Consider the following 23,583-nt stretch of genomic DNA (forward strand, 5'->3'; position numbering starts at 1 on the left):
AAAGAAAAGTAGATGCATAAGTAACATAATTATTATATTTCGGGCCTCATTTGACTTAGATAGTGTTGATGTTTAAAGTTGAAGACAATATAATTCATCAAGAACGTTGGAATCAAGAATGAAGCCTCAAATGTAAGGTTAAACCCGTTCCAATTTACTATACTCACAAGAACTTGAAATTCTATCAATATTAATGATAATATCCAAAATATACCCCTATACAGTATAAATTTATACTGTATATGGGTATATTTTGGATATTATCATAAATATTGATAGACTTTCAAGTTCCTGTGCTATACTGTAGAACTACAGGACCTTGAAATTCTATCAATAAATGCCCTAAAGTCCAATATCCCCCCAAAAAATCCAAAAATCCAGATAAAAAAAAACATAATTATATAGGTATGGATTTTTTTTGGGAATTGGAATTAGGGCGATTATTGATAGAATTTCAATTAAGGTCCTGTGGTAGAGTACGAAAATTCACCAGACCGACACCTTGTGGACAAAAGACAGACGAAATATTTTTATACATATATGTATCATTTCATTGCAACCATTTTTTTTCAAGCATTATTAAATCAAGATTGGTATTCTTCTCAAAGCAGTGACAGGGTACTGTTCTTCCTTTGTGATTTGTTATTCAATCAGCTAACGTTGAAAGTTTGATAAGTTTTAATATGGCAACGCGTAATCTCGGGACAGTATAATAATAATAATAACAACAACAACCCAATGTGTATACGTGTATGTGTATTTGTCTTAAATTAACACATGTTCAACTCAATCTCAATAATTTTTGTTCAGTTCATAAGGCTTAGTTTAAACATATGTTACATACAGTACATAATATAATTTAATTCCATGATTTATATAAAAAAAAATGTTTTATATCATTTGATTGGAATAAACAGAATCATTCGGAACTGCTTCGGCTATAATCTGTAATAACCTCGGAAACAATACGGATTGAAAGTAGGTCTACCACGTGGTTTCAGATGTAAACAGAAACAGAGATAATGTAAAACGAATGTATATGTTTGGGGTGGGGGGGAAAATCCCGGGATCCGGGACGCCCGGGATCCGGGATCGTATTAGATATATAGGGAAAACTCATAAACTATATTTGTGTTTATTTTTGTCGTAATGAGAGGCGATTAAATGTTAACTATTTATTTCTTTAATTGTATGTAATGAACAGTAAATGAATTTTACTTAAAATTTAAATATATTTCGAGTTATTTATTAACACACTTAAAATGCGGAAATCACATTACTTGTATAATTACAGTATAGTATACTTGGAAATATCAAAGTTTTTGTTAATACAATATTTGGCTTAATTTTATGTTCATGTATTTAAATATTATTTTTAGAAAAGATCAGAAGATATACTTAACATAATTGATAACAAAAAAAAAACTTTGACGTGTATGACAGGTGGTCAATTCCCGGGATCTCTGTACTGTTTAATAGATCCCGGCTTTTCTGAAAGCAAGATGGTAATGGTCAATTTCCCGGGATATATATATCTTATACGATCCCGGCTTTTCTTAATGCGATTATCCGGGATCTCTTATCTCTAATAAGGAAAATCAACTATTTTTCGTGACCATTATGGTAGAGTATTTATACATTATTGTAAATACAAGTTCGACTTAATTGGCATGCTTATTTTACCTAAAATGCGTGTAAAATACTATATAAAAATGCTGATTTATCTGCAAATTAACAAATGTCTTGTTGTTTTTCTAATGATATATACTATACCAGAAGGCTTTCACGTTGAAGAAAAAAAAGAAAGAATACAAATGTAAAACATAAGGTATATATTACAGATGTTTAACAAGTAATCAAGTTCCATGGATCGTATAAAAATAACATGTTTCACTTATAAACAGATATGAATGTCTAAAATGAATATTTTTTAAAAAGAACAAATTATTTGTCAATTTTTAATATAGAATGAAAAAGAACTGTAGCGGACCTCATTTTCCTTAAACAATATGTCCAGTACAGGACCCAAAACGTATCGTCCCTGGTGTTAATTAACATTGGTGTATTAAAGGTGTTTAGTGACACTTCCGACTATGGCCAATAGACCGAATGATAATTTACTCTTATCTGTACGTCTAATACGATCCCGGTTTTTCTGAAAACTATATTCTTGAACTGGTCATTACCCGGGATCCCTATGTGTTTTTATACGATCCCGGCTTATCTGAAAAATATCTTCTTTGACTGGTCAATTCCCGGGATCCCTATATGTTTAATACGATCCCGGCTTATCTGAAAAATATATTCTTGGACTGGTCAATTCCCGGGATCCCTATATGTTTTAATAGGATCCCGGCTTTTCTGGCTGCGGTTCGTGTGACATTGAAAATAGTTAATTCACGTTACATAACTTGATGAAATTTATATGTGCAAGATCATGGTAAATGAAAAATATAATGATGAAGCAATTAAAAAATTCAACACCCTTAATTCGAATTTTTAATAGCTATTGCATTAAAGATTTAATTATACTTAAAATTTATATTTTATAATACTGATAATTTCTCTTTCTGAATGTAAAATAAACATATTTTAGTGCACACATGTAAGATATATTATCTTTACACGCGATATAAGTAAACACAGTGTGAAAACACGGTCCATAAAAAGGCAATTGTAAAAAAAAAGACCAAATAACTTGACACTGTAAAATGCTTTGGCCAATAAAAACAAGTTTGAGTCTTGCAACATAAAAAATATTGTGTCACAAAGCGAATTAATTGAGAAAAGATAAAAAGGCATTATCATAAAATTATACTTCACGCCAGATTAATGCACTGCATATAATTTATCAAAGGTACAATGAATTATATTGTGATATTTTCAACTTAATATTTTTATATTTTTCATATTCTGCTTATTAGATAATGTAATTTTGATTTTATATACCCATGTTATGCAAATATTCGTAACCTTTATATTAAAAGATATTATTTTGTTAACCCAAGTATGTACAAATTTATTGCATTGGTGCGAAGTAATAATAGAAATGAACTATGTAAATTAGCATTTTAATACAAAAATGGTATGACTGTTAGAACTTCACTAGTAAACAATGTTCAATGATAGATCAAAAATTTTTATTTTAAAGTTTTGATATTGATTTTCTTCCTTAAATATGTTCATAAAAAAGGCTTAATAACAATCAACGTAAGTTTTCATTACAATTATTGATTTCTCTTTATACTATTAATATCATGATTTCTTTACATTGATTTGCACTGAAAGTACATGCTACTTGAATATATTATTATGTATGTGATTAAATCCGAAATAAAAGTTCTGTTCTGTTTTGTGTTTGTTCAAAATTAACTAGCTACTTCTACCTTACTGATATATGATTTAGATACATGTATATTATCATAGAATTAATTGATTGCCAACTTGTATTGACCTTCGTTATATACCCATTATTATATATATTAAACTATGCCGCATGCCTATCAATAATAATTCCCCCTATATTATAATAACTTGATTTATTAGTGATGACGATAATGGTGATGACGACGATGATGATTGTGATGATAGACACTGCTTGTCTAAAACGATCCCGGCTTTTATAAATGTGATCCAGCTTGGATCTCTATATATCTAATACAATCCCGGCTTTTCTAAATGTGATATGGTAGTGGTCAAATCCCGGGATCTCTATATATCTAATACGATCCCGGCTTTTCTGAATGTAATTTGGCAGACGGTCAATTCCCGGTATCTCTCTTTGTTAAATACGATCCCGGCTTTTCTGAATGTGACATGGCAGTGGTCAAATCCCGGGATCTCTATATATCTAATACGATCCCGGCTTTTCTGAATGTAATTTGGCAGACGGTCAATTCCCGATATCTCTCTTTGTTAAATACGATCCCGGCTTTTCTGAATGTGACATGGCAGTGGTCAAATCCCGGGATCTCTATATATCTAATACAATCCCGGCTTTTCTAAATGTGATATGGCAGACGGTCAATTCCCGGTATCTCTCTTTGTTAAATACGATCCCGGCTTTTCTGAATGTGACATGGCAGTGGTCAAATCCCGGGATCTCTATATATCTAATACGATCCCGGCTTTTTCTGAATGTAATTTGGCAGACGGTCAATTCCCGATATCTCTCTTTGTTAAATACGATCCCGGCTTTTCTTAATGTGACATGACAGTGGTCAAATCCCGGGATCTCTATATATCTAATACAATCCCGGCTTTTCTAAATGTGATATGGCAGACGGTCAATTCCCGGTATCTCTCTTTGTTAAATACGATCCCGGCTTTTTCTGAATATGACACGGCAGTGGTCAAATCCCGGGATCTCTATATATCTAATACAATCCCGGCTTTTCTAAATGTGATATGGTAGATCAAAGATATTCTAAAAATATTGTTCAAGTATCGTAATGATTTAATAGAGAAAATGATAATTCGTTTGTTGTGATTTTTTAAAAGGTACAAGATACTAATTTATTGATAGGAGTAAAATGATTTGACAAGTGGAAATCACTAAAAAAATTAAAAGATTTATATCTAAGTAGGAAAATAAAAAGATTTATATAAAAGGTCACCTTTTTCCGTGACGAATCAAACAAAATGTATTTAAATAAAATTAAAAAAAACCCGGCTTAATCTTACTTTAGGTAGCAATCACACTTTGGTTCACCAGACAGGTGTCTCTACTCTAATATTATAAAGGGCACGTGTTCATTTGTGTCAGTATCTCGAAAACCATCAAAACCAACTCCGTCAGAAAAAAGATACACAAGTCTACTTCATAATTTCTTAAAGAACACTGACATAAACATTTACACATCTGTAAAAAAAAAAATGCAGGGTTAATTATCTAATCGATAATTTACCAATGACACCTGCATTAATGATTTATGAAAATACATGTATATATCAATAAATGAATTGATTGACAACTTATATTTACATTTTCCTTATTACATATTATCATATTATGATAAAATTTAAGAATATAATTATGTATAAATACGTATATTAAACTTTTATCATGATGTTTATGATGGACACCAACAGTCACGTGTTCAATAAGGGGCCCGCAGTCTTTGATAACCAATACACAGCGACTTCCACTGCCAGTACATGTACTTCCAAAATAAGATTTTAGGTGTGTGACATTCTGATGTCAATTAACTCTCTCATGTGTGAAAAAATACGTTAGCAGATTTTTTTTTCCATAACTTATTCAAAAAGCTCTACAAAAACATTCAAATAATAATAATGATAATAATAATAATAATAATAATAATAATAATAATAATAATAATAATAATAATAATTATAATCTAAACTTTATTTCCGTACAAATTGTAGTATTTGTAGTACGGCTGTTATTAATTAAACGTTTTCATTATTAAACATATGAAATAACCAACCAAGAAACATGTATACAGTACCGAAAATCATTCAAATACAAAAATATATCATAGCAATCAACAATAAAAAACATCATTAAAATTGCCAACAAGCATAACACAAGCATATCTTTGTCGAAATGCATGAGATAATGGATAATTTATCGTCGACACCGAGAACTGGTGGTCAATTCCCGGGATTACTATATGTTTAATACGATCCCGGATCCCGGCTTTTCTGTAGGCGATCCCGGGATTTTCCCCCCACCGTATTTGACATATAATGTCTGTTCCGGTACTCTTTTACGTGAAAATATGTCTGACAACAATTTGTAATTTAAATATGCCCACTGATGTTCAATTTTAAACAAATCCGACTAAATGTCAACAGGTTGACTTTTTGTACTTTCGGTTTCTACAACTATAATAATAAATATATAAATAATGTATTGTTTGCTTTTGTATCTATGAATACACTTGTCAACAACTCCCAGCATTAAATTCTTTGTTTACATGTTTAGTTTCCTTGCGTAGGTAAGACCGAAATACCGCATCCGTTCTGTGTATTCATACTATTGTATTCGAGGTCCTTATCCGAAGACTGATGGAAAGGGCCGAGTAGTTGCGATTGAAACAGAATATAAAGCTGCATGCCTCCAACCACTTTATTTTAAGAAAATCAAACTTGTGTTAAATTTGTGCCCTTTGAGCCTAAAAATCCCCGTTGCGTTACTTAGTCATGCCGGTTCAAAAGTTTAAGGAGCAGCAAAATTTCGGTACATGGTTCACTCGGTCATATAATAGTGTAGCTATAATGTTCACTGTTACTTTTTATCGTCACTGTTACTATTTATCGGAACATGAAATAGTAAAACGCTATTCAAAAAACAATACTGTAATCGATTTATACAGTTTAAAAGATTACAACGTAATGAAACATCAACGTAGCGCATAGTAACGTAAATGATAGTTTTCGATTTTTCTATGTACCGATTCGTTCACTTCGATGTTAATTTTTCGTTTAAGTTAAGTCGTATTTTGAAACGGAGCATGCGCAAAACAAATTTTGTAGACTGTTCCTAATCGGTTTTTAGCTGTAAATGAGATTCGTTCACTACAAGCAGATACGCAAAAATGGATGCCGCCAGCAATCAGTCTGAACACTGTGGAGAGGTCTGATGACCTCTCCAATAAGGCTTAAATAGACTGTGTGCACGTGACAATTAACTCATGGTATTATTGATTTAAAAAGATTTATAATTAAGATATAGAAGTATTTAGTTTGACACTAAAATCGCGGTCTGCCTAATCTCGAGATTCTGTCCGCCCTGTCTTTATCTACTGCATTCCTTATACGAGGGGTGTTCGGGAAGTTTAAGGACTTTTGCTGTATTTTTTTCTTAATGGTGCGTTTTTATCCATACTTAAGAGTATTTCACAAAATGTAATTTAAATATGTGCTCAATATGTAGTAAAACGCTCACTAACAAGAATAGGAAAATACCACTCGAAACTTGTTTCTATAGGAACCGCATAACGCATACCCGGAGCACTCCGATTTTATCGTATTTAAATTAATGGTACCGATATATTTAATTGATAATAATTTTCTTAAATTATAATGGATAACGTCACGAAAAAGCATGAGCGTTAAATACAATGTCAACGTCATTTTCTGAAAATTCTGCTTGTAACACGTTACAATTGTTTGAATAACAACGGTTTTAGCATCACTGGTGCTTACACAAATCAAGAGAAAAATGACGTCAATAGGCGACGTTGAAGTCAGGGCAATCATCAAGTTTTGTGTAGGAATAGAAAAGACAACACTGGAGACGTGTAAAATGATTCAAGCATCTAGTACAACAAGGAAATGCTGTAGATCGCTTGTATTAAGATGGCACGACATGTCCGAAACAGAAGAGAGTCAATAGATGATGGATTTCCGAGATTTTCTGGAAACGAAAGCACAGCTGCGTGGTCGACGCTTTGATTTCGGGTTGGAATTACAAATTGAAACCCAGAGAATAGTTTCGTCATCCGACAACATCTGGTACGAGGACACGTACGACAAATGGGTCTAGAGGCATAGAAAATGTATCGCTGTGAATGGAGATTACGCCGAGAAGTAACTTTGACGTTAACATATTTAGCACTGACTTGACGTTAGCGTGCTCTGGATATGCTTCGGTGTATGTTTTGTTTTATTTTTAATTTATTTATTGTTTAATGTATTTCATTGTAATTTTTACAGCTGGCTGTAAAAGAATTAATTATTTTTATGGTGTTCTTCTTGTTTTGCAATTCCTATTATTTATCAAACTACAGCAAAAGTCCTTAAACTTCCCGAACACCCCTAGTATAATTGATACTGTCCGCCTTGTCCCACGGTCCGCCTCGTCCTACTACCTTCATGTCGACGAGACTGAATGGAAGAGAATTGTGTTTTTGTGCTAAATATGAAGAAAAATGTAATGAAATAGGCTCGAAACACCAAACAAACAATTTCACCACGTGTAGTTGTTTGACATTTCTTTGACAATCAGCAATCAATGAAAAGAATCTCGGTCAAACTAAAGAAAAAATGCACTATTGTAATAAGTATATTTCTAAATCATTTTAAGAACGCACAAAATAAAAAGACCGGAGCTTTATATATACATAATAATATATTTAAATGTATTTGGGATAGACAGCTTTTTTGATTTGGCCAATGCAATTAAAATAAATTAAATCAATTAATATTCTTACGAGGGGTACGTAGGTCAATATGTTATAAAATTTATGCACTATGCAGTATAATTTATCTCGTAATTATTGTGTTTGGTTAAACTATGCTACTATATGCTTCAAAGTATCTATGATATCAAAATCATGTGTGTCATCAACTGCATGATAAAGAATTTTATTCACCTTTAATAATATCTGCGTGAATAATTTCATGTATAATAGGACAGACAAACGCTCATTTATTTAAAAGTACCGAAATACGGGATTACATAGGCAAAACTAGGAAAATCCCCTATCAAGCTTTTCATTGACAAAGATGCCGGGCTTTTAATTACCCAGATAGCCCATATCACAAGAATACCAAAAGTTTCAACTCATACGATTTAGAAGAATCTTTTGAAAGTTGGGCGAATAACACCCAGAAGGATACCCCATTTGCTAACATCCGACCAGAAGAAGCAAGTTAAATGCGCTCGAAAATTTCTAAAAATGTTTCATAAATATGACAATCGCCGTTTTTTCTATTATTGTGATTGGCGATGAAAGCTGGTTTCACTATTTTTGCACCAGTTCGCAAATGTAGCAAAAAGATTTTGGCCACCAAAGATGTTCGTCGACTAGACATTGCAATTGCATTTTCAATTATTGAAAAGTATACCTAAGGTGAATTAAAGCATTTAAAAATTAGAAATAACGTCTTGAACTTTGTATTTCTGTAGGAGGAGATTATTTTGGAGGGTTTAAATGTAAGATAAATATTTCCTCTTTTGTTTAATTGATTGACCAAATTGAATTGCATATTGACCCACCCGTAGTTTACTCAGACATATCTGACAATCAGTCGGAATCAGAGCACATTTTTTTTTTAATTTGGGTATACTGGTATGGTTTAAACGTTGCAACAGTTACTTAGTAATTTAAGTTATGTATGGAATTACCGTCCTGGCATAATCTATGGGTTTAATATATTTTAGAATCATCATCATTGTTACATAATTTTTCCTCCTCATTTTATCACTTAATTTGTTTAACTACAAATATATCAGCCATTTCCGTCAATAATAGCACACAATAGTAAGGATAAAGAGAACGGATACAGTATTTCGATCTAACTTACGATAACAATAAACATTTAATTTTGCGATTTGCTGAAAATGTTATCGCGTACAAGTCCACTTAAGTACATAATTATACAGATATATATGTAATAATTAGTACATTATTTATATACTAATACGTTTTAGAAGCTGAAAATACAAATTTTACCCCTTCGTATCATATTTCAGATTTGGTTACAACAGGGAAAAACTGTAATGGTAGATTACAATTTTCCCCTGTTGTAACCAAATCTGGTTATAATTAGCTAGCATTCTAAATTTGATTTTTAATGGTCAGAAATGTTTTTACTGACATTGACTCTGTTCTCCGTTGGATGTCAAATAAATACCTTCGTTACTTACCATGCAAAGATTACACTATTTGTTTTTATTTACATGTCACGTGGTAAAACTATTATAATCGTCGAGGTGTTACTTTTACTGAATATGCGTTCCGAGGAGACCCGCAAAGTGGGCGGTATCGAGGCTCATATGTTGCGGTTCGGACAGGATTATCCGTTCCGAGGGACCCGCCCATTGGGCGGTAACGAGGCTTGCCCATTGGGCGGGTTCCCCTGGGGACAGATATATTCCGGTCCGAACTGCAAACATATGTCAGATATTTTTTCTTGCATATTCTACCATATTCCATTATATCTTAAACTTTTTACCTTAATAAAACAATTTTCCATGGAAATTTATGTCATTACACCCGTAACTATTTTCTTACAACAGCGTATGAAATTTCAACTTAATTCATAACGGTAAAATTACGTCATCCTAAGCGTGCCATTGTACAGCACGCGACTCATCTGGCTACCCCATGCCAGATGAAATTTCCGGCATGGGTAAAACTAACGGAAACGCCAGTCTGATATGCAAGATGTGTATTGATATGACGTATACTGTACGTTGTAACTAATAGCTTATGCTTCAACGTAAACTGTTCCAGAGATTGTTGATATATAGAGCGCATGTCCACATCTAGATCTCTTAATGCATAAATATTGATCTAATGTTCCATCCATTCCTTGACGATTCAAAACAAGGATATTTGCATATGATTCATACAAGCACTGGTTATTATAGTGTTCGGATGTTTTTATGACTTTTTTCTACAACGTAATGTTCAGCGTTTGACACACACAAGACAACAACAAAAATCTCATAAGGAGACTGCATCACTTGACAAGACATGCATGGGTAACTATCAAGGAAATAATTATGTAGAAAGGTCGAATAGTTCTAAAAATAGTTTACATTAACAAAATTATTCGGAATCAGAAAACTCACCATTCGATTTCTCACAAGTGCATATGGATATGTACTGCTGGAAACTCAACTATTTAAGGTAGATCCCATTTATCTCTATCTGCAAAAGCGCTCCATCGTGAAATTCTTGTACAAAACGTGCTTTACAGTACTTGGAAATCGTGTTAAACAGGAAGTATATTATCTTTAGACGTTTTTCAACTACTGAACAAGGTGTATGTACATACATGTTGTATCTGGTTTATATAGTTGTATTTTCAGGAACAAAATGTTTCGAAACGGCCAAAAAGTTTGAAATATTAACACGAAACCACTCGCGGTTTCAGCGAACTAAAATGAAGTATTGATATGTTAAGTCAACTATCTAAATCAGTAAATGAATACAAATAAATTATTGGTAACACATCGGAGGAAGAATATTGTAGTAAATAATACTCTTAGAAAACATGATTTTCTTGTACAAACTTTAACTCAAATTTCATATTTGACAGTCAAGGTAAAGGTCATTTAAAGATCAAGGTCATATTTGAATACATCATGATGTCAGTTTTGTCATAAGTGTTCTTTTGTCCAAGAATGAATCAAATTCACGAATAAATAATATAGTTATGACAATTTAAGACAATTTCAATAATTAGACTTCTACGGTTAAGGTCAAATAAAGGTCAAGGTCATATATGAATTATTCAAAATGTCAATTTTGTCATATGTATTATAAATCAAATTTGTAAATAATAATAAGGTCAAAATCATATATGAATTATTCAATTTACAGGTTTTGTCATAAAGATTCTTTTGTCCAAGTATAAAATATGTATGTAAAGTGACCTGAATATCATATTTAAATAACTTAACATGCCAGTTTGTTAAAAGTGTTTTTGTCCATTACCATGTATAAATCAAATAAATAAATGAATAACAAAGTTATGGCCAACTGTAGCAAAATTCGCTCATTTGACCTTTGATGTCAAGGTCAAATTAAGGCCTGAGCTAAGTTCAATCAAATCTTTTAACTTCTTGTGCCAGGAATTATTGTGTCAAAGAATGAAGACAATCCATTCAATACTCAAGTAATAGCAAAATAACTGTAAAAATACAATAATTATAATTTGACCTTTAAGATGAAGGTCATTTTTGAGTCAAGGTCATATTGAGTTTGATCCTTTTGTTAGACATTTGCCCTTAAGGTATCTGTGCTTAATTTTGAAGAATAACACTGTTACAGTCAATTGTAGCAAAAATCTAGCAAACTCATTATTTGGCCTCACGGTCAAGGTCATTGATGACTGACAGTCATAATCTTTTTGGTCTTCTTGATTGTCTTGTATTAAACGATTGGTGTGTCTAAGTATTAAGATAATAACTAATAAAATTATAGCTAATTATAACAAAATCAAGCAAAATGCAAATATTTGACCATGTAGGTCAAGGTAATTTATGTGTTAAGATCAGGTTTAGCCAGGTCTACTTGAAAGTCGTGTCTAAATAATTTATATGTGTTTAAGTATCAAAACAATCCATTTATAAATAAAATAATGACCACAAGCTGTTATAGTTTCTTGGCGGCAACGAAAATATGAACAGAAACCAACGACATGTCTGAAGCAAAAGCTCTATTTTTTCTTGAAAAAGTCAGGCTAAAAACAAATACTCAACATTTTTTACATTATTGTTCTTTTACAATTAATCATTCATATTACATAAGTAAAGATATGGTGTAACAATCTTAAATAATACAATTTGGAATGACATCAATTTGGACTATAGTAAAATTCATCATTTAAAGTAAATCAGTACTGTCAATGAATATCTATATAAGCAAAGAATATCGTCGAAAAAGGGCATTTATCACATTTTAAACAAGTGAAACGATAACAATGCAAGCATACATATATAAAGTATACAAGCGTATCAGATAACCAGTTTTAATACATGTATTTTATGAAGTTTTCTCTTAGTTTTGATACCGATTACCTCCCATTTACCGTATTAGATACATGTATTCTAAACTCGATTATACTGGTAATTGTGAACACGTTTCTTAAGTGACAGGATGCTTATTTTTTTCACTGTCAAGTCAAGTTGAATTTGTAATTCAAAACAAAAGATTGGCAATTATCATGGAGAATGACCAATAATTGATTACGAAAAATGTTTATGATACAATGTCAGAAATGAGCATTACCAATAAATAAATTCTGAAAAATATTTACAGACATTTCTCTTCTTCACGTGGATTATTATTTTTTCATTGTTAAATATAAAATTGAATACAATTATGGCAAAAAAATGCCCCTCACCGCTGTGGGTTCGAATCCCGACAGGGACTTTGGATTCTTTCATGTGAGGAAGCTATCCAGCTAGCTTATGGAACGTCGGTGGTTCTACCCAGGTGCCCGTTCGTGTCTGAAATAATTCACGAAGGGCATTTGATGTCTTCCTACACCAGTAAAGCTAGAACGTCGCCAAATTACCTATACTGTGTCGGTGTGACGTAAAACGCAATCAAACAAAACAATTATGGCAAAATGTCAAGTTATTTTTATATTGACTTGTTCACTGACTATTTACGGTTGGATGGGCATAATGTCACTTTAAACACACATAAACACCGGGTCTTTATAAACTTGATCATAATATAAGTTTAAAAATGTGTGTTTTAAGTACAACAGACACAAACAAGTATATTTAAAATATTGTTCTAATCTATAAATAGAATACCATGAAAATGATCGGGATTATCGATCTACTGATAAATTTAAAGTTTGCAAAGACCGAGTTTCTATTAACGAGATGCTTAGCCTAAGAAGTTTAAAGATGCCTTTAAAATTTGGCTTGTTTTAACAATTTTGGCCTCAACACCAAGTTCCGTGTCCCCGTATTTCATCTTCACCAGAATGTTGCGGTCCTCATACTTTTCGATATCAGACATGTCTACATCTAACTTTCCAATATTTGTACACCCACTTTCATCAACAAACAACGGGTTCGTTTTATCTGAGGTGTAAACATTAAGTGCAATCTTTGTTTGAGATCTTGTAGATGGAACGTATGATTTTTCCCCAAACTCCTCGCCAATCTGTACTTCCTGTCCTTCTGTAACATGTATATCAAAACAATAATCACATTTCTCTACACCATCTAAAATAACTTTCTTCGATTCAGGATGAATATTTCGATCGAAAGTCTTATACATACGAATGCCATACGTATACTTTGCTGCCCTGGAAACGATGGCCTTAGGATTATGACCAAAGATAACCGCCCCTTTCAGAACAGCTAGTCCCGCATCTTCCGGTATTATTATCCTCATTCCGGGGAAGTTGTCTCTTATGTAACGCTGTAGCATCATCGATTCAGAGAATCCACCGACCATCAAAATAGCTTCAGTACCACTGACCTGAGGCTTGCTAAATATGTCCTTGAGATGACTGACAATTTTATCGCAGGTCTTTTCGAACATTTGTTCAACTTGCCTCGGCTGAACACGTAACTTATCTCCGGTGAATGTTATCTGGTCTTGGAGATCTTGCTTCATCATCAAGCTACGTCTAGAAACAAATAGTTAAAATATGAGCAACGTTAAATAGGAGAACCAATAAAACATGTTTTACAGATAAACTTTCTATATTCATTCAGTCCTACAGCACATAAAAACTGAAAAGGCTTGCACATTTGGATAATGTTTGGATTTGTATATAAAATAGTGTAATAAAAGAGAAGATTAACAAGTGATTTAGAAAATAAACAGCAAACGTCTAGATAAATAGGGTTTTAACCCTTAAAACGTTGGAGAATGATCAACTTTATGAAATAGATAATTATTTATAAACTGTTTCTAGAGTGGTTTTTAAAATGCATACTACTGAAAGAATAATTCATATATGAATAGTACAAATTGTACAGTAAATTTACCTGAAATCCCCTCCTCTAGCAATACGATAAGTTTCATGAATCGTCACCGGTAGTCTGAATGTTATTCTTTGTCCAGCATGTAGATCAGAACCAAATGTTTTCTTTTTAATCTCAAACTCTCGGAATAAGCTTAGATAATCCTCCTTGTGGTCCCTGAATTACAGAAAAACAACATATTAATTAACGCCGTTCTCCATCTTACACAATGTTTAACTCTTCTTTACAGACACTAGTAAGTAAGTAACGACTTTATTTTAATGAGGCAACACAGTTGGGCAAGCCCAGTCTTCCCTATGAGATTCAAGGTTTACAAAAATCCATATAGTATTTTGAATAACAAACAATAACAAACGTACTTCATAAATATTTCCATGGTGTCTACTCCCGCCACGTCTTCGAGGAAAGCTTGAAAAGCTTCATCAATTTTAGTTCCTCCCCACGGTCCACCATTGGCTTTGTACAATTCTCTTATAGTACCATCTGGCTGAGTCTCGTGTACGGTTATATCTACAGTTCCACCTGGTAACCATAGAAACATATTTAAATAATTAAATATGCAATCATAATGTTAAAATATCTCGCTAAATTGTAGATTACATATATATGTACGAAAGTTTCTAATATCATAGAAAATAAGATTATATTGTTTAGACTTTAAGTTTATACCCTTTTTAAATGTCACGTCCTTAATTTATTGAAAATTAATTATTATAGTCATGTGCTCGAGAAAGGACGAGGTATCGGCATCTATATTACATACAATCAAGGACAAGGTATTCCTTATACAGTGCTTATATAACATACCACTGGCATCAAGGACGAGATATTTCTTATACAGTGTTAATATAACATAGGACAAGATATTTCTTATATATAGTGTTTATATAACATACCACCGGCATCAAGGACGGGATATTTCTTATACAGTGTTAATATAACATAGGTCAAGGTATTTCTTATATATAGTGTTTATATAACATAGGACAAGGTATTTCTAATATATAGTGTTTATATAACATACCACTGGCATCAAGGACGGGATATTTCTTATACAGTGTTAATATAACATAGGACAAGATATTTCTTATATATAGTGTTTATATAACATACCACCGGCATCAAGGACGGGATATTTCTTATACAGTGTTAATATAACATAGGTCAAGGTATTTCTTATATATAGTGTTTATATAACATAGGACAAGGTATTTCTTATATACAGTGTTTATATAACATAGGTCAAGGTATTTCTTATATATAGTGTTTATATAACATACCACCAGCATCAAGGGCGAGATATTTCTTATACAGTGTTAATATAACATAGGACAAGATATTTCTTATATAGTGTTAATATAACATAGGACAAGGTATTTCTTATATATAGTGTTTATATAACATAGGACAAGGTATTTCTTATATACAGTGTTAATATAACATAGGTCAAGGTATTTCTTATATATAGTGTTTATATAACATACCACCAGCATCAAGGGCGAGATATTTCTTATACAGTGTTAATATAACATAGGACAAGATATTTCTTATAAAGTGTTAATATAACATAGGACAAGGTATTTCTTATATATAGTGTTTATATAACATACCACTGGCATCAAGGACGGGATATTTCTTATACAGTGTTAATATAACATAGGTCAAGGTATTTCTTATATATAGTGTTTATATAACATACCACCAGCATCAAGGGCGAGATATTTCTTATACAGTGTTAATATAACATAGGACAAGATATTTCTTATAAAGTGTTAATATAACATAGGACAAGGTATTTCTTATAAATAGTGTTTATATAACATACCACCGGCATCAAGGACGATATATTTCTTATATAGTGTTAATATAACATAGGTCAAGGTATTTCTTATATATAGTGTTTATATAACATACCACCAGCATCAAGGGCGAGATATTTCTTATACAGTGTTAATATAACATAGGACGATATATTTCTTATATAGTGTTAATATAACATAGGACAAGATATTTCTTATAAAGTTTTTGTATAACATACCACCGGCATCAAGGACGAGGTATTTCTTGCCCGGGGCAAAGCTAGATATTCTGCTTTCTCCGTCATTTCCCTCAACTTTCTCTACAGGAAGATATTTACAGAATAAACTAGCAGCTTCAGGTTCAAGTGCTAATGATAAGTGTTTTGTATCAATCCCAGCCTGTAATATAAACAAAATAAATCAAATGACACACCAGCCTCCCTTTCATCGTATTTGTCACTAACATAATACGGAAATTTCTATCCGTTGAAGCGTATTTGCGCTTCAAGATTTGCGTGTAAATTAGCGAGAAAATTTATAGGTATATAATAAATAATATTATACTTAAGTTAATGTTACTATCAAAATGTAGTATTTTTTGTATTTGTGTATATGCATATATTCTATTTTAATGTTAGATCTATAGATATCTTTATCATATCAATGAAGCATTACCGGTGTGTAGGAACACTTTTATAACTTCCTGCGATTGTTAAAATATGATACAAGTTGAATTGTTTAATATAAAATACAGTGATCGGAAGTAAATAGTGCTTGAAATCACAATAACCCATTCCAATTGAAATAAATAGGTTTGTAGTAAATGATAAAGTGATTCCGTTTCTACACAGTGACTTCGTAGAAGTAGTGAGTTCGTAGAAGGTCATTACTTCAAGATAATAACATTATATTTCAATAACAGCTTTCCGTTTGTTTTGGATGTATCATATTTCAGTCATAAATTAGACAATATTATATCGTTTTCCTACGCTATAAAGAAAGACTATATCAATAGGCCTTTGTTAGTATATACATATACATTGTACCTCTATTGCCGCTTCTCTCATGAACTGTTTGGCGGAGTCGTTCCAAATGGCTGGTACAGTCAGCACCCAGTGGACTTCCTCAAATCGTAGTCCAACACCCTTTTCTTCGCTCGTCATGATAAGATGATCTTTAAGATAACGTATCCCCTCGCTGAATACTTTCATTGCTGATAGTGTTAGTCCTTTGTCATCTTTTAGCTTTATATCTCTTGTCAACTTCTTAAAAAGTAAATATCCTATGACTGAATGATAAAGCAACTTATGAAATCGTAAAATGAATTGAGCCGCGTCACGACAAAACCAACATAGTGCGTTTGCGACCAGCATAGATCCAGACCAGCCTGCGCACCCGCGCAGTACGTCTGATCAGGATCCGTGCTGTTCGCTTACCAACCCTATTACAAGTAGAGAAACTGATAGCGAACAGCATGGATCCTGATCAGACTGCGCGGAGGCGCAGGCTGGTCTGGATCAATGCTGGTCGCAAACGCACTATGTTGGTTTTGTCATGACGCGGCTCAAATACCCTATGACTGAATGATAAAGCAACTTATGAAATCGTAAAATGAATTCTATTTTAAACTTAAAGAAGTAAAGTTTTTGTTCGTTAGTCATTTGGAGTTACACATACAAGAGTCATGGTGGTTGTCTTGCATACCTTGTAAGGGAAGATCACACTCCATTTACTTGATTAATTGAGACCTGGGCAGACACTCAAATTAACTCGCTGTCTTCAGCGGTCAAGAAATGTCAGCAAGTTATAGGCTAGTTGAACAATTCCTTTAAATACTTTTAGCACAATCTAGTATGCATTAGAATAATTGTATAAGAATAAAAGGAACTCAAATAAGGTCCAAAAGCGTAAAACATAAAAAAATTAATTTCTAACTAAAATATTTTAACAACATGACACGTTTAAAGAAATTGTGTTTAACAGTTTAAATTTTGCCTATATGTCTATATATGAAAATATAAAACGGAAAGATATGCAAAAGATAATTAAGAAATAAGTGCAGAAATAATTTGAAAACTTTATTTGTGTGCTATTCTCCGCTTGATTTGAGTGAAAAGCGTTGCAACGCTTTTTAATTTTTCACAATTAGAATAATTATTCTGCATGGAAAAATGTAATGAGGGAATGATCTGAAATTTTGCAGACAAGTTATTGGCATTGACCTACAACAAAAGGCACATTCATCTAAAACATATTTCGAGTGTCGTGATATATAAAAAAAAAACATCAGAAGAGTCCCTTTAATTTCCGCTCGATTGTATCAAGCTTACATCTCTTAAAAGACCGCTACATTTACCCGGAAAAAAAACTAGCAATCATGGTTAACGGTTTCAGAAGCAAACATCGTCATATAAACACACCCACCAAACCACCACTTAACGAAGACATGAGTGAAAAAACTTATAACATACGTAAATACTGTATTATCATAATTCATAGAAAACTGTTAAATACCTTTTGTTCGTACAAGAGCATTTTAAATCGTTTGAAATAAAACCATTTGAAATGATTTTCATCTGCTGCAAGGTCAGCGTATTTGTCTTCAGCCTCAAATCCAAAACTATGGAAGTTTCCCTCTGGGTCAAATAAGATACATGATGGTGTTTTCAGGGATACAGCGCTTGAAGAACTGACCAACCAATTGTTGGTGATAATCTTCAAAGGGTCCTCTTTGAAGTCACCTAGAAATGAGAAGGCGTATCCAGAGTAAGTTGTTCCAAAGTCAATGGCTGCAACTTGCAGACGATCCTGGACTGCTTCAGCTATTACTGGTACAGAACACATAGTTGATTTATTAATATTGTTCTGCAAGAAATAAACAAATAACAGTAATAAACAGACTGCATTATATAGAATGATGCGGCCATTTTATTCCACGTGTGAAAATAATAACGAAAATTATACATTTTTAAGTACATATTATAACTGATTTCTATTGAACGACTGCACAGCGGTTTAACCTATAATGGACAAGACTTGCTACTGCGCACCAGTCCAATAATGTCCATATTGTATTAAACAATGTATAAATACATCTTTACTTCTCACCAGCAATATTTTTAACATTTTGACAGACCTTTGATTTTTTGATAGTGATATATATGAATTTGAAGTAAAAACTTTGTTAGACCGATTTCAATATGGATTTACTTGTTATGAATGATTTGGACCGTAAATTGAAAACGAGGCTAGATATAGGGTACAATATGAATTTGATAAAGATATGAAGGACTCGGAAAATGAAAACGAAGCTAAATCGATAAAATTAGATCTTATCATGATTTGTATAAGAAAAGCACATGATGTAAAGTTCATTGATTTAATAAGGTGTGAAATTAAAAAAAAACTGATGATTATTATACACGGAAAACAAGGACAGTTTTGTGAAAAATAGAGATATAAGAAGGCTACTATAATGTTGATAGTTTAAAAGTAAATAAAGTAGATCTACAAAATATAGATGTACATGATATAAAGTTGAACTGATATACAGTTTATATGGGCGGCCACATACCGTGATGCTTAAAATATCTACGAATCCGCAGGGAAAAGGACGAACATATTTACTTTATATCAAAATATATACATGAAAATATCCTGTCATTTAAATAAATTGTTTTTAAAGTAAAATTACATACAGTGTATGGTTCTACTATATGCACATTTTTAATTTTACGTACTAAAATTATTAAAATATATGTAGATCTACACAAAACTAGAAGAAGAAAATAAAAAATGAAACGGATACATGGCAAGTTGGCAACTAAAGAATTCGGCCCATGGGCAATGGCTATTGTTGGAGAATTGTCATTGTGTTAATATTGACCATTTAATAATAGCAATACATGTACTGTATAGCGGTTAAACTTAATCTGTTTTAAAAGATCGGACCAGTATAAACTGTTATGTGCTTATTTAACAACAGGCCATTAAGGTGATTCCGCTTTGTCAGCCATGTTTGTTTTCACAAAGTCTGTCCAAAGTGAAAGTAGGCCAAAATTCATATGACAACAAAGCTCACATTGTTATATGATGAGCCATTTGCAAGTACAATTCCAGTTCTATGTTTTAAAGACAATTATAAACAAAAATAAAAATGATAACAATAAGAATATTTACCTTGAATGTGCCACATTTCTGAAGACCAAAAACATTTTGTTGCAAAGTTTAATGCACATTTCATGAATGGCAAAATCCTTTTTAAAGTCTTTTTTAGTGCCTACAAAAGCTATTTTTTGCATAAAATACAAAAAACTTTAAAAAACATGAATCTTAGGAAAGTAGTTTATCTGACCTTGAAAAAACATGGCCACCATGACATGTGTAAAAAAAGTAGTACCATGAAAATAAACATCATTTACCTATTACTTGTGTACATGACAAACAGACACACTTCACTGTTACACATAAAAAAGGTTAGATTTTAAAGTTTGATTGTGTTTTCATTTCAATTGTAGTTCATAAGGCTATAAATGATGATTGTTTTCTTGCACTACTTTTCTACAAAAAATAATGGAGGCCATGTGCTTAGAAGGACATAAGATAGGGATTTATTTGGAGTTAAGTTTTGAAAGATTTTTGTATTTGCTGCAAAAAATAGCTTTTGTAGGCACTAAAACAGACTTTAAAAAGGGTTTTGCCATTCATGAAATATGCATAAAACTTTGCAACAAAATGTTTTTGGTCTTCAGAAATGTGGCACATTCAAGGTAAATATTCTTATTGTTATCATTTTTATTTTTGTTTATAATTGTCCTTAAAGTATAAAGCTGGAAGTGTACTTTCAAATGGTTCATCATTTAACAATGTGAGCTTTGTTGTTATATGAATTTTGGCCTACTTTCACTTTGGACATACTTTGTGAAAACAAACATGGCTGACAAAGCGGAATCACCTTAAAGTATAAAATTTATCTTCCAGGTCAAATTTTTTAAAAGTAACGTTACTCAAGTTATTCTGTGTACAGTATCTCAAATTTCAGAGGTATGTATATAATTACAGATTATATTATATGCGTATATTAGTTTGCGAGAGTGCAATGCTTTAGATAAAAGAATGAGAAAATGGTACTTACGATAATTGATCCTTCTCCAACTTTCGTTTTTAAATCAAACCGCTATGAACGGAGTTTCCATTTGTGTACTTTCGGTTTCTTTATACATTTAAACATGTATGTAAAACCATATTGGCTTACGATCTCATCTAAATCTTCCCTTAAGTACACTTACTTAAAGAAGATATATTTAAAATTTAGTCAAAAACACATATAAAAGATCTAGTATAAAATTAAACACAATTGCTATTTATAGCTATGTTACTAATAATAGATGATAAACGTCATTTTCTAAAAAGCTGTTCCGTAGCAGTGACACCGATTTATTAAGTGGATGCATTGAATTGAGAGCCATACAGGTTTGGATGGAGTCGTTCATATTGTGTGCATTTCGTAGTTAAAATAAAGGTTTTACCTATTTATAACATATAGGCCTAAAAATGTCACCCCTCATGGCATGCGTTTGAATATAAATTCTTTCAACCTTGATTGCGTAAATGGGACTAATTAGTAAATATACCGACTCAGTATGACTGATTATATATACGGTTGTTCTGCCTTAAAATCCCCAAACTCCAATAAGAGTGTCGCAAGCAGGCTATCCGTTTTTAAACTATGATATGACGTGAACTGCCGCATCAGATGAAAAACAAAAATGTTAAAAAACGGCTTTTAAATTTTTGGAAGCCAGAACTGCCAAGGTGATTAACCTTTTACCTCGAAAAATGGCCGTTTTCATTGAAAAACCTCCTGTTACAAGTTCAAACTGCTATGAAACTATGAAAAATGCTTCAATACTGATGAAACTTGGCACAAATATTGACTGGACCATAGCCTCTGTTTAAAATTCCTGTTACCATTGCAACGGGGGGACGTCTCAAAGTTGCGAAAAATCACTATTTTTTTCATTTTTTTCTCATTTTTTTTTATCAAAACTGATTTCAAAGTGCTGCAACTTCTTAATGGATTGAGATAGACTGTCGCATGTCCGAAATTTTCTTGGCGATGAGGGGGGGATCCCGCCCCTTCAAACCCCAAATAGAATAGGGCCTAAATAGTGCATTGTTTCACTGTTTGAGGCCTCAAAGGGTGGGGGTGAGCCGTCAAAACACGTCTATATGAGGTAAAACGTTAATTAAGTGATAAAACAGTTTGGATAAGACTGTGTGTCTGATAATAATTTATTCAGAAGAGTCTGAAGAATGATAACAATTATACTCCATGTATTTGGTTCGATCTACATTATAGAACAGAACAGAATTTTTATTAACGTATACAATACATGTATCTTGTTAATACAACATCAAATTAAATACATACAATGATAAGCACGTGATAAGCAAACATGTTTTCAGTGTTTCACAGAGAATGAACAAATTATCATAATTGAAATAACTTCAAAGTTGGTGTTTAAAGAACCAGCGCGTTCTGACAATCGTATGTGGTAATTTCATATATTTAAATATAACATATTGAAAAGCATAACTTCGATGTAAACATGTCAAGATAATACTCACTTAAGGAAAAAAAGTAAGAATCTTGATGCATATATTATACGATTTCAAATAATACTGCCTAGTCTAGAAAACTTTTTTATTTCAAACATTTATTAAATTCTTTGCATTAAATCATTTCTAATTTTATTGGCCGAGCTTATGTATTTACTCAGATTGATCAGAACGCCTTTATTATTTGACTGTAGCAATTCTAGAAATTTAAACATACTAGTATGAACATAATAATAACGTTTGATATATTTAGTTCGCAATACTTTATAAGCTTTACATTTAAGTACAAAATGAAATTCATCTTCAATTTCGTTGATATCACATACTTGGCAGATACGTTCCTGTCTTTCCAACCTATTCCGGCCATACCTGGCAGATTCAATTCTTAACTTATGAGCAGATATACGTAATTTCGTGAGACAAATTCTTGAAGATTTACAAGATAACAAATTAAGGTAATTTTCCATACCGAAGCTAGTTTTAACATATGCATATAAAGTATTCAAAACATTATTAACAGCTATATCAGCAAACCATTTTTGTTTAAAACAATCTACAACCTTTTGTTTGAAAATCGGTATAAATGTTTTTACTTCAAATCTTTGTGGACAATTCCAAACATCAGAAAATCCATATTCATTTAGCAAATTTTTAACAAGGTATGCCCAGTTTTTTGTACCATTTAAATTACACTGTTCTAGCGCATTTTGATAAATACCTTTT

The 23,583-nt window shown here is 32.1% G+C and overlaps 2 protein-coding genes across 2 annotated transcripts in view; both read right to left on the minus strand.

The window, feature by feature from the left end:
- LOC132734318 (protein mono-ADP-ribosyltransferase PARP15-like) overlaps nucleotides 1-10,674 on the minus strand; it is a 34,915-nt gene extending 24,241 nt beyond the window's left edge. Inside the window, exon 1 of the mRNA XM_060721044.1 lies at nucleotides 10,550-10,674. The gene's annotated coding sequence lies outside the window, so the exon portion shown is untranslated. The remainder of the gene's footprint in view (nucleotides 1-10,549) is intronic.
- A 1,540-nt stretch (nucleotides 10,675-12,214) lies between these two features.
- On the minus strand, nucleotides 12,215-19,139 carry LOC132734313 (heat shock 70 kDa protein 12A-like). The gene is made up of 6 exons (XM_060721033.1): nucleotides 18,754-19,139; nucleotides 17,286-17,504; nucleotides 16,479-16,638; nucleotides 14,800-14,962; nucleotides 14,444-14,596; nucleotides 12,215-14,079 (listed from the first exon to the last, which is right to left on the minus strand). Exons 1-6 carry the CDS (start codon nucleotides 19,081-19,083, stop codon nucleotides 13,326-13,328), a joined length of 1,779 nt encoding a protein of 592 aa, XP_060577016.1. The 5' UTR covers nucleotides 19,084-19,139; the 3' UTR covers nucleotides 12,215-13,325.
- Nucleotides 19,140-23,583: the final 4,444 nt, after the last annotated feature.

This window comes from Ruditapes philippinarum, unplaced genomic scaffold (genome assembly GCF_026571515.1).
Source record: "Ruditapes philippinarum isolate M1 unplaced genomic scaffold, ASM2657151v2 ctg2212_1_1_1_1, whole genome shotgun sequence".
Classification (NCBI taxonomy): Eukaryota; Metazoa; Mollusca; class Bivalvia; order Venerida; family Veneridae; genus Ruditapes; species Ruditapes philippinarum.

Bases quoted from the DNA above. Each gene is read 5' to 3' on its own strand.
- LOC132734313 (XM_060721033.1), bottom strand. From the start codon at position 19,083: ATGTGTTCTGTACCAGTAATAGCTGAAGCAGTCCAGGATCGTCTGCAA. The intron at 16,639-17,285 runs GTACAATGTATA...TTTATATTACAG, and splicing joins TGAGAGAAGCGGCAATAGAG to GCTGGGATTGATACAAAACA. The intron at 14,963-16,478 runs GTATGTTATACA...TATGGTTACCAG, and splicing joins CCTCGTCCTTGATGCCGGTG to GTGGAACTGTAGATATAACC.